General features: G+C 40.4%; 1 protein-coding gene across 6 annotated transcripts in view; it reads left to right on the top strand.

Moving 5' to 3' along the window:
• LOC116038902 (chloride channel protein 2-like) overlaps window positions 1-12,444 on the top strand; it is a 197,285-nt gene that overhangs the window by 51,119 nt on the left and 133,722 nt on the right. For all 6 annotated transcript variants that reach the window (XR_004897418.1, XM_036001480.1, XM_036001479.1 and 3 more), the window contains exon 2: window positions 5,647-5,788. Coding sequence is in view for 5 of the 6 variants with exons in the window: in XM_036001480.1 (XP_035857373.1) it covers window positions 5,647-5,788 (142 nt within the window). In the remaining variant the exon portion in view is untranslated. The remainder of the gene's footprint in view (window positions 1-5,646; window positions 5,789-12,444) is intronic.

The following is a 12,444-nucleotide window of genomic DNA, read 5'->3' as shown; positions in this document are numbered from 1 at the left end:
AGGACAGCTTGAATACAAGAAAGGGGATAGAGAGGGGGGCGACACACCGTAAAGGGCTGCGGGTCGGACTCAAACCCGGGCCGCTGCCAAAAACATGTGGCGCACACTCCACTGGGTGAGCTAGATGTCGCCTCAAAGGGGCAGCAATTTTACTTCATGTCTCATTCACATTTAAGCAAACATATTTTCATACCAAATGTTTAAAACAAACAGGACTACTGTTGTCAATGCGGTGATGACACGCATTGAGCTCAGGCTCGTACACGGGAGGGGTAGAGTACGCACAGCGGGGCAAGGAGGCATTTCATTGGTTCTTTCTAAGCGAACCGCGAGGGAGTGATTGGTGGACGTTTTTACAGGATTACAGCAGCTACAGATGACGGATCTTTTTCGCTCTTTTTTCAGATCCAATAAGTCGGGGTGTAAAGACCATTTCAAAAATGTATAAAAAAGTGTATATAAATACTAATGAAACCCTGCTTTTAATGCAGGTTTGTCAGTTAGACATTGACCTGTGTTGTTTCTTCCATGATACATTTTGAAAGTGGAACTCTTGGGTATAAATGTCTTATGGCCTCGCAACAAGTCACATTTTTATCTTGCTTTGTAGTGTCTCCTGGTTCTTTCAGGGACTAATATCCCTTATATCGATGCTGGAATAACTCGTCACCCGTGCCCTGGCCTTTGCCCCAGCAGCCTGGACAATGAATCCAGGACAACCCATTCATCTGGGATCAATTAACCCAGGCAGGCAGGCTCAGCCGAGCGCCCGTTTCTGACTATGCTCAACATAATGATAGGCTTTCAACCACTAATGCCTTTGTTCTGGATGGGTCTGTTTGTTTTCTTCCTCCGCTTGGATGCGAGTTTGAAGGGGGTGCATCTCAGAAAGTCTATTTCTGCCCTCTTGTTTTTTGGGTCTTTTGAGTTTGCTTTGCGTTTGAGGTCTCCTTCCGTAATTAAAACTTAGGGTTGGCTATCATGAATGTGGCCAAGAATGCCATGCAGAATGGCATCTTGGGTAGAACAGCGGTTGGCATTTCATGTCGGAAACCCCAAATCGCTCCCCAAATGTTTCCCTTCTTGATTTTTTTGTCCGTTTGTGTTCATTCCTTTCTTACTCCCATATTGGACTTTTACATGGATCTGGCGAGGTATTTTGAGGCTTGTCAGTCAATTAATCCTTTCTACCGAATACATTTTGGTGTTGAGAAAGGGCTTTGAATTGGAACCAGCTGTATATTTTTAGGAAAAGGGATTTATCAGGAAGCTTTTTGTCTTTGCTTATCCATTCTTTGAAGTGAAGTTATCTATTCTTTAAAGTGAAGTGTGGTCTATATCAGTGGTTACAAGCTAGTGCTCAAAAGTATTGCTAAACTTGTCAAAAGGCATACATGATGGAACAAAATGTAATCACTGCATAAAAATAACTATGCAAGGGTGGAAGTCTGTCTATCAAGAGGATTTCCTGCAAAATCGTCACAAAATTGTTGATGTTTTTAGTTGTACTCATATTGCCTGAGAATAATTAACAGTAGTACTGTACATTCAACCCAAGTACAAAACAATGTTTTTGCATAGGAAGAGAGAGAATATGTATTTTATTTCAAAATAAAGATGGTTTTTGCTTAGAAAATATTTTGTGTTTCTGTTCTTACCTATTTAATGTCACAAATAGCAAACAGTATTCAGTAAGAACCAGAATTGATGAGCACAATCTCAATCAGAATCGATATACATATCTAAATATTATCCAACACTGCAGAGGAATGGCCACAGCTGACATCAGGATCACAACTCAGAGCTTTGAACCAACACATAACTCCACAGATCCTTGGATAAGCCTGAGTCAGGCATTTTCAGGTGCTCCCCACTGAGGGGATGGGGGTCTTTTCATCAGCTCTTCAGAGGGAGGGGAAAAGAGAGAACACTCGGGACAAGTGGTCATCTTGGAACAGGCAGGTGGTCACTTGAGGTGCTGTAGGTAGGATTGGGAAGATCCAGGTCTTAGCCAAAAAATATGAACAACAACAACTTCTCAGTCCCTCCCCCCTTTCTGCTAAAGCCCAAAACGTTCTCATAAGCCCCTTCTACCACAAGGGAGAATGAATGCATGAGCATGAGCAGTGATTGACACGCAGTTAGACCCCTCGGCCATGATTGGTGCATCTGAACAGGGAGCTGTGGATTTTTGCAAATCTCACTACAGGCTGTAAGTGGTGCCAGAGGAGCCAGATAGTTTTTTAAATTAGCTGCTTCATGTAGTTCTACTCGAACATAGGGTCAGTTTCAGCAAATATGACAGAAAGTTAGTTTTATAAGTCTTACCTACTGCACCTTTAATTCCAATTTTGTTATATTGTCTGCTTTGGAAAGTTCCGAAAATTGTTGGACGCAGTGCCTCCGAATTGAGCGCCAGTTTGGGGGTTTCACACACTGTTGGACCATTCAACAAACACTTAGTTTGAACCATTCTTAAGGCCTTAAGTAGAGACATACAGCAATATTGTTTTCAGGCTTGTGCAATTTGTATTGTTCTAGATGATTTTGTAATGGCATTGAGAAAAAGTGAGAAACCATCATGTTTGGCCTGATCCATTTAATAAAGTTTGCACTGTTGCTGATGTGAGTGCTGGTACCAGTGACAAAGAGGCTGCTGGAAATTGTATTGTGTGTTTTTGTGTGCTTTTATTTTTTAAAGTAGTTTTTAAAATCTGTAATTTTACTTTTACTTAAGTATGTTTTGTTTGAAGTATTGTACTTTGCTACATTTTAAATTACATCTGTTACTGAGTAAAAGGTAAATAAAAAAGCACTAACATTTCTTTGGCAAAGTATCTGTCAGCAAACTAACCAATCTAACTAATCAAAATGGCTTTGTGCCCTTATCAAATCGCAAAAGACAGCAATTTCATCAAAGTATAACAAGTATAAATAAGATATTAAATAAGTATAAATATCAAAAAGTATATCTCCCCTCGTTGTTAAAAAGTAACTAAGTAACTTTCACCCTGAGTAAAAATTGAATGAGCTACTTTTTTACTTTTACTGGACCAGATTTTTTTTGTACTAAAGTCAAAGTTCATCAAAGTAATAGTACTTTTACTTAAGTAGAATATTGTTGTACTCTTTTCACCTCTGGTGTGACGTGCCTGTGTGTATGTTATCTAAACACTTTTCTTCCGCCAGGCCATAGGGGCCAGGTTCCAAGAAATGTAAGCCTGCTTCTAGGGTCAGTTTTTTCCTGACATGCATGGAGATTTAGTCAATCTGTTCTGACTTGATTTTGGGAAAAATGACAGCCCCAGTGTCTACCTTCTACTCGCAAAATCAATCTATGCCATGTTGATAAATCAGAATTGTTACTTTTTAAGCATGCAATTAATTCCTTTAGTGCCACCGCAAACCCACGCCCCGGTGTTGGTATGGACGATGGCATCGTCGATCGGCCTAACCCTATCTGTCTTATCAAAGTCTCATTTTCATCATAAAAATAAGGTTTCTAACCAGTTTCTATACCACATTTTCTTGCCATATTTATCATTATTAATTATTATTTGGGTCACATTAGTGTTGTAACCAACACCACCACCACCAACAATAACACCAATAACATTGCCACCACCAATATCAACACCAAGTACAACAAAGGCAACAGCAACACAAATAAAGCAAAATAAAATGTTAAGCTTGTGCGTGATATGATTATTTAAAAAAATGAGAATCCACTACAGCTAAGACATGCAGATTCTGCTGAAATGTGCCCAACAGACTGTATTCCATTTGAAAAACTGCATGTAGTCTGATACACTCTTGGCCCTCTCACAAGCAGATGGACTTTTATGAAGTTGGATAGTCTAACACTATGCATTTAGGAATGAGGCTACAGTAGAGTACTGTATATTCAGTCATTCCCTGTTTCCATATGACACTGAACACTCACACTGTGGACTTCAACTGTGCACCACAGGGTTTTAAAGAGTTACGTCTGTATTCTAGGAAGTTCAAATATGCTGTGTTTTGATAAGATAAGATAAGAAAACTTTATTGTCCATTACATGAAATGGAAATTTGCCTTTGGCATTCTGGCAATACAGGAAAACGGACAGTAAACGGCAGCTAAAATACATAAAATACATTTTCGACAGCGGCAGCGCTCATTTATTATGTCTCTGTTTAGGATGGTCACAGCAGAGGGCACAAATTACTTCTTGTACCCATTTTTTCTAGCTAGGGGGACCTTGAGTCTCCTGCCAGATGTCAACAGCTGGAATGATGAGTGCAGGGAGTGAGTGGGGTCATTATAGACCGGGTTGACTGGTTGTATAGGTTTTGAAGTTGAACTTGTTTATTTCCAATGATCTTGCTGGCCTGGTTACCCACCTGGGTCAGCTAATTCATCTGTCTAACTGAGAGATCCCATACCAGGACACAATGTTAGGGTGAGAATACTCTCAGTGAGTGACCTGTATACCATGGTCAGGGTGTGTTTGCTGGCCCTCACTTTCCTGAGGAGAGAGAGCCGCTGCCTTGCCTTTTTCTCAGTGCAGTCTGCATTGGTCTGAAAGGTGAGTTTATTGGCAATAATTGTTCCAAGATATTTAAATTGAGTGTCCTGCTCCACTTCCTTTCCCCTTCATAATAAAAGGCTGAAAGACGAGCTGCCTACTCCCACACAGCTCTTTGCTCTTTCTGACATTAAGTCAACAGTCAGACAGTCAAGGAAGCTGCCGTTGAACCAGGTGGCGAGGTCGTCGATGTGCTGCTGGAAGGAAGGGCTTCTGACATCTTGCAGGCAGGACCTGGCACAAATCAAAGTCTTTACACGCGTTTATTTTTCTAATCCCAGGAAAAGAAAAATGTCTCATCAGCTACTTTCATGCTGCTGAAATGAAATTAATGAAAAGCCTTGACGACTTTGTTGAGGCGGGTTTAAATACCTCGCTTTGTTGTGACTGGTGGCCAAGAGGAAATCATTAGTGCCCTCCTTTCCTGTCCACCACCATGGAAGAGGGAGCTGGTGTCTGGGCGGTGTACAGTACAAAACTTGGCGCTTCCTGTCTCTTGTACTGCTGACTTGACTTTATTTGTGTGTATTTGTGTGTGTGTGTGGGTTGTTGGGCTAGGGTTACAGTTAAGGTTGAACAGTTTGAAGCCAATGAGACGTTATTCGGTTCATTGCTGAGTCTGTGAGGGCGTGCGTGTGTGTGTGTGTGTGTGTGTGTTTCCTTAAAGTATTTTTTTCAATTTATTGTTTTTCTGATCTCTGACCTTTTATGGGGGCCGTGATGGTCCAGAGGTACTCCAGGTTATGATAAGGTTTAAGAAAAGTAACCACAGCCAGTTAGCAGCACTGCACTGTATCTGTCTTTGCTACTGTCTCTCTCTCTCTGCCACACCAGTTTCTCTATATATCGCTCTGATTCTTTCACCAACTCACTTTATTCACATATTGTCCATATTTGATTTGTGAAGAAGATGCTGAACCAGCAATATGGTTGTTTAAATGCCAAATCAATGAATTTCTATTTTGGAAAAATAAAAATGAAATAAATGTTCTCTCTGTTTTTGCTTGTGGGACGGGCCTGTGGAATGTGTTTATATATTGAATATTAAAGATAATAACCTTACTGTGTCGGTTTCCAGATGTATGGGCGCTACACCCAGGAGCTGGGGGTCTACGCCAAAGAGGAGGCTGCTCGGCTGAGGGAGAGTGGGCAGAGACGATCTGTCAGCCGGACCCTCGACCTGCTGGAGTACGACAAGGGACGCTGTGCCAAGTGTCGCAGTAAGTTTCTTACCACAGGGTCAACGCTAAGACTGATGATCGGTTCAAATGCATCCATTTAAAATGGAAACTCCTATCCGTAGACATAATTTCTATCAAATTATTATTCATTATTATCCAGCTCCTGTAATTTATGACACATGGTTTTAATGCTTCTATATGGAACTGCAGCAACTCAAACTCTTACACTTTTTGAATTAAAAAACATAATTTAGGAGGAAGTTTGTATAAAATCAAGAATAATTTTATTCTTGTAGGCAGTGTCAACATTTTACATTGTGATTTTCACTTCACGAAACATTGGGATACACATGTTCAATATAATTTTCCTGAATTAATAACAGGATATTTATCAATCTTAAGCCTACTGTTATTGCTGTTTTGTGGCTTCTTCATGACATCATGTTCTCATTATATCGTGAAAACATAAAAATATAACATATCTACAAAGTTTTGACATGTAAGAATATAATTCATCAGAATGAGTGTTGCAGCTTTATGTGTAATGAATATTGATCTAATTGCAGAAGGCAGTCACATCACTAACTAAAGAAACACTCAAATATCGCTCGGCCCTGCTGAACAGAGCCTATATTGCCCTTCCAAGAACCATCTTTATTTAATGTCTCTTTAGAATTATGGTAAAATAGCTCTCCATGAACCCTTTATGGTTCTGTATGATAAGATAAGATAAGAAGGCTTTATTGTCAATATATTACAATGAATACAACAAAATTGTGAATGCCCCTCTCAGTGTTGCTTTAAAGAAACTATATTGCACACATCCATATATAACATGTAAATCACACACAGTCAACCACAGACAATGTCGTATACCAACTTTAATCATAAAACAAGGGGAGGTAGGTTGTGATAGATAAATATAGTGCACTGATCTTAATAATAATATAATATTGCACAGATCAGTAAAATGAATGTAAGAACCATAAAAAGAAGGGAGAAAGCCTGAAATGCCTCGACTCAAGTTTGTGTTTTAAGAAATTAAGAAATGTGGGTGATATTTTCACTGCCTATTCAAAAATGTTCTTATTTTGTGTATGCAAAATATACCATGCTATGTAACAAGCCATCACACACTATCTCAATTCAGTACTAGTGACTAGTGACTATAGTACTAATCATACCAATTTATATGTGGCAACAAAGCATGTGGAGCAGTTAAAATTGGCCCCATTTTCAAAGGAAATGTTGTATTATGAGCTTTTCTGGCTCTCTAGTTCAAGGAATATCAATTCTGAACACAGAGACATCACACTATCTTCATTGTCATTAAATACAATTAGCCTAGTGCAGTTTTTTACCATAAAGTTTTTAATACGGTTTGCCTCTCGGCCAGCAGCTCTTTATCTATTTCTTCACATCTACTCATAAGATGTACCGGACTTATCTGTGATATTTCCAAGCAGTCAATAATAAGGTGTGCCTTGGAACAGAGTGCACTGCAATGCTAAAAAGGTCAGGAACAGTGTTTCAGTGAACATTTTTAGTTGTATTGTACTGCCGCTGAACATACAGTGGGTACGGAAATTATTCAGACCCCTTTAAATTTTTCACTCTTTGTTTCATTGCAGCCATTTGCTAAAATCAAAAAAGTTAATTTTATTTCTCATTAATGTACACTCAGCACCCCATCTTGACAGAATTTTTTTTTTGCAAATTCATTAAAAAAGAAAAACTGAAATATCACATGGTCATAAGTATTCAGACCCTTTGCTCAGTATTGAGTAGAAGCACCCTTTTGAGCTAGTACAGCCATGAGTCTTCTTGGGAATGATGCAAGTTTTTCACACCTGGATTTGGGGATCCTCTGCCATTCTTCCTTGCAGATCCTCTCCAGTTCCGTCAGGTTGGATGGTGAACGTTGATGGACAGCCATTTTCAGGTCTCTCCAGAGATGCTCAATTGGGTTTAGGTCAGGGCTCTGGCTGGGCCAGTCAAGAATGGTTACAGAGTTGTTCCGAAGCCACTCCTTTGTTATTTTAGCTGTGTGCTTAGGGTCATTGTCTGGAGGGAAGGTGAACCTTCGGCCCAGTCTGAGGTCCTGAGCACTCTGGATGAGGTTTTCTTCCAGGATATCTCTGTACTTGGCCGCATTCATCTTTCCTTCAATTGCAACCAGTCGTCCTGTCCCTGCAGCTGAACCCCCCCCCACCATAGCGTGATGCTGCCACCACCATGTTTCACTGTTGGGATTGTATTGGGCAGGTGATGAGCAGTGCCTGGTTTTCTCCACACATACCGCTTAGAATTAACGCCAAAAAGTTCAATCTTGGTCTCATCAGACCAGAGAATCTTATTTCTCATAGTCTGGGAGTCCTTCATGTGTTTTTTGGCAAACTCTTTCATATGTCTTGCACTGAGGAGAGGCTTCCGTCGGGCCACTCTGCCATAAAGCCCCGACTGGTGGAGGGCTGCAGTGATAGTTGACTTTGTGGAACTTTCTCCCATCTCCCCACTGCATCTCTGGAGCTCAGCCACAGTAATCTTTGGGTTCTTCTTTACCTCTCTCACCAAGGCTCTTCTCCCACGATTGCTCAGTTTGGCTGGACGGCCAGGTCTAGGAAGAGTTCTGGTCGTCCCAAACTTCTTCCATTTAAGGGTTATGGAGGCCACTGTGCTCTTAGGAACCTTGAGTGCTGCAGAAATTCTTTTGTAACCTTGCCCAGATCTGTGCCTTGCCACAATTCTGTCTCTGAGCTCCTTGGGCAGTTCCTTTGACCTCATGATTCTCATTTGCTGTGACATGCACTGTGAGCTGTAAGGTCTTATATAGACAGGTGTGTGCAGCACAGCAGGACTCCAATGAAGGAGTAGAACCATCTCAAGGAGGATCAGAAGAAATGGACAGCATGTGAGTTAAATATGAGTGTCACAGCAAAGGGTCTGAATACCTATGACCATGTGATATTTCAGTTTTTCTTTTTTAATAAATTTGCAAAAAATTCTACATTTCTGTTTTTTCTGTCAAGATGGGGTGCTGAGTGTACATTAATGAGAAATAAAATGAACTATTTGATTTTAGCAAATGGCTGCAATGAAACAAAGAGTGAAAAATGTAAAGGGGTCTGAATACTTTCCGTACCCACTGTACTGTAGTCTGAGCACCAGTCCACTGATTGGACTACTCAGGACAATTTCCCTGGGGCATTTCTAATGGGACTAAAACACTAGATGACTCACACTTCACATCACACTATACATTGGTACCTTTTGGGATTAGATAGTACATTATATCTGCCCTATTAAAAGAAATACTAACAGTATATGCTCCATATAGCAGCCTGAACCATCTGAAGCATCACTGTCCAAAGGGTGAACATCATTTGAAATATAATTCTAAAGACACTTTGCTGGTGTAAACTACACTTGCTGCCCTACTGCTGTTGTTTTGGGAGCATGTTGGGCAGTGGGATGGAAAGGAAAGGAGAAGAAATGCTGCAGCGCTGAACGAACATCACAACAATCTTCTGCTGTGAATGAATCCAGCATTTAAATGTACCGGTGGATCCATGTGAACATTCCCCCAGCTTTCTCCATGCAATGTTGGTGGTGATGATAATAATTATTGTGTGTGTGTGTGTGTGTGTGGCAAATGATAATGAGATTAGATAACATTGTGTATAGTACACATACCACGATAAAACAGGCTGTAAACACAAGTAGGGAATGTCACTCAGATGCATGTGGAAGATGACAGAGGGCATTTTACTTCATTACATCACACACTCTCACTCTGAGACACACACACACACACACACACACACACACACACACACACACACACACACACACACACACACACATACATACACACACACACACACCATCAGTTGCAGATGGTGTGCGTTTGTGGTCTATCTTTGTTCAGAAGTCTAACTTGATGACCTGTTGGGACTTGCCAGAGGATATCTACATCCCCACACTGGCTTTATTTCTCTCTCCTTCTGTTTTCACTCTTCGCCTTTTTTTTCCTTCAAAGTGGAACTCCACTAATTTTATACATTAACGGTGTTTGGGAGTGCATATGTACACAAGTTGAGTTAAACCTTTTGTGTCTCCAAAGGCAGCTGTGTGAAGTCTGACTCAAGTGACATCACTTGAGGACATGTATCAGTGTCAGTTGGGGCCAAAGACATCAAGTTTGAAAATGAAAGAAATGTAGGGTTGTGAAGTTAGAAAGAAGTGAGCTTACCAGACCTCTGTAGACCGCTCCTCAACTTTGCTTCAGAATCAAGGCTACATTAGCCACTGCTGCTAGCATGACACACGCAAGTCTCCCACCGAACTGTCATCAGTCAAGTTGCATTATGGGTAATGTAGGCGCCCGGTTTTGACAAGGAAGAAGAATACATGGAATAAAAAAGACAATACCTCTGATTCTGCTGCATCGATTGTTATATTTTTCTAATGCCCTTCATTAGTCTGACAATACTAAATACTAAAGTGAACATGAACTTAACCGAATAGAGATGGATTAAAAACAGCACACAAAAACAAGAGTGAGAGAATATGAACAAGAATGTACCCACCCAATCTGGACAGCTGTAGTCATTATGAAAATCAATTCAATATCAAAGGTAGTGACTTTGTACAAAGTACTGTAAGTGACTGGATAATATACAGAATAGGAACGACAATAAATCACATTTCATATACTGCACATCTACAGCAACTAAAAGAGAATGCAAAGCAAAATGATTCAGGCAGGGGTGGCACCTGTGTCATAGAGCAGCCTACAGCACACAGTCGTTGTTTCAAATATGATCAGAAGTTTTTGTTTGGTCAGATTGGAATAATTGAAGCCTTAACTTCACCCATTAATCAGGATGCATTTGTTGCCTTGGAAGGGCTTGTTCCGATCTGAGAAAAACTTCATGACTGATCCTTTGACTGTGTATTTGATCTCCTTAAAGGATAAGTTCAAAATCTTTCAAGTCTACCGTAAAACAGTAGTCAGGTGCCCATACGAACACTGAAACACTGAAATACATGCGTTCTTGCGGATTCTTCTTATGGAATGAGGACTGGAGTTTTTTTCCCCCATCTCTTACATTAGAAATGCATTGGGAAGAGATCTCTTAAAGACCAGTATGAACAGGAGTGATGACTGCAAGTAAAACCTGTATCAATCTTTTTTTTAATATGGGCATCTGACTATTTTTTTAAGAAATACGTGGAACTAGTGAGCCTACTTAAAGGAATAACAACCTGCCACCAGAAAAAAAGATAATATCTGGTTGATTGCTGTGTGTGACATTTGAAATGCCAAATATACCTACCAAAGAAAAAGGCTGCAATTTAATATTAAGGACATCTGTATGGAAAACTGTCACACAGAAGCTTTAAAGCAGAGGAGTAAGGTTAGTTTGTTCTCTGTCCCTGGGTACATTTCTGCTACCGGGCATTTTCCTTGTATTTCTGAATGATGAGAGATCAACACGACTGAATCAAGTCACAGCTGAAGTGCTGTTGAGCATGTTAGTAACCTTTTCCTTTTGTGGAGCTGCCTGTTCTGTATAAATGGAGCGCCCTCTGCTGTAGAGAAGTGCTCAAAGCACCCAGCTCACCCCAGCTAATCTCTCACTCTTCAGTCCTAAATGCTGCAGATCTTTGTGTGTGTGTGTGTGTGTGTGTGTGTCCTCTGCTCTCATCTTGGTGATGAGTTTTGCTGTTGTTTCACTGACAGCTGATGAATCAGCTATCCTTCTTCTTCCTCCTCCTCTTCTCATCCTCTTTGTAGGGAGCATGACACCAACACCCCAGAAATTGAATTGATTTGTCCCTCAGCAGGTAGCTTCAAGCAGAAGAGATTTGATCTAGATTGCACTGCGGCCACGCACACATTTTTCTCTCAGGAGATAAAGGCAAATATAAACATACACAGAGTGAGGGAAAAGCATAATACAACGACGACTGGCTGAAAATATATGTAAATATTAAGTGACACATTATTCTTCATTGCTGCTGTGGGTTTTTACTGCAGCTTCTGTGGGGGACGCTCACTATCACTTACATACACACAAACACAGTATTCCCCTGCTTAGATCAGCACAATCTATATTATGTCTCACAAATACTGTTTTGTTATTTATATTTTATACACATGCACATGCACACACACACACACGGAGAAACAAACACACACTTTCCTTTTCATTTCCTGGTACTTATTAGAATCGCCAGCCTATCATGTGTACTCTCTGGCCCTGAAGGAACTGTCATCCTTTCAACAGTGTGTTTACAGCGTGTCTGATATGCGGGCACAACTCCGCCAACAGCCAGGCAGTCCCAGCAACTCCAGGCATTGTTTGTGGCGAAATCTAATGACAGCAGAGTAGCTCCAACAACAGGTAGTGTCTCTGTAATTATGGCCAGAAATGTAGCAGACTGCTGGCAGTTCAGTGTACTGTAAATCCTGTTAGTATACATTGTCAACTTTAATGCTTCTCAATTGTTATGGAACAATATGAAAAATGTGGCCCATTTTAGATTTTTTTAATTTTTGGTCCGAACTGGTGGAAAACCTTCTGTCTAGTTTATTTAACACAAAACATGAAACATGAGCTTTCTTGGCTAATTTTGTTGTTATACGAAACAACTCTGATGTCTAATAACCATTTAACTTCTTCATAAAC

Source organism: Sander lucioperca, chromosome 5 (genome assembly GCF_008315115.2).
Source record: "Sander lucioperca isolate FBNREF2018 chromosome 5, SLUC_FBN_1.2, whole genome shotgun sequence".
NCBI lineage: Eukaryota > Metazoa > Chordata > Actinopteri > Perciformes > Percidae > Sander > Sander lucioperca.
The sequence above is the reverse complement of the archived record's forward strand: the minus strand, read 5'-3'. Positions and strand labels throughout refer to the sequence as shown.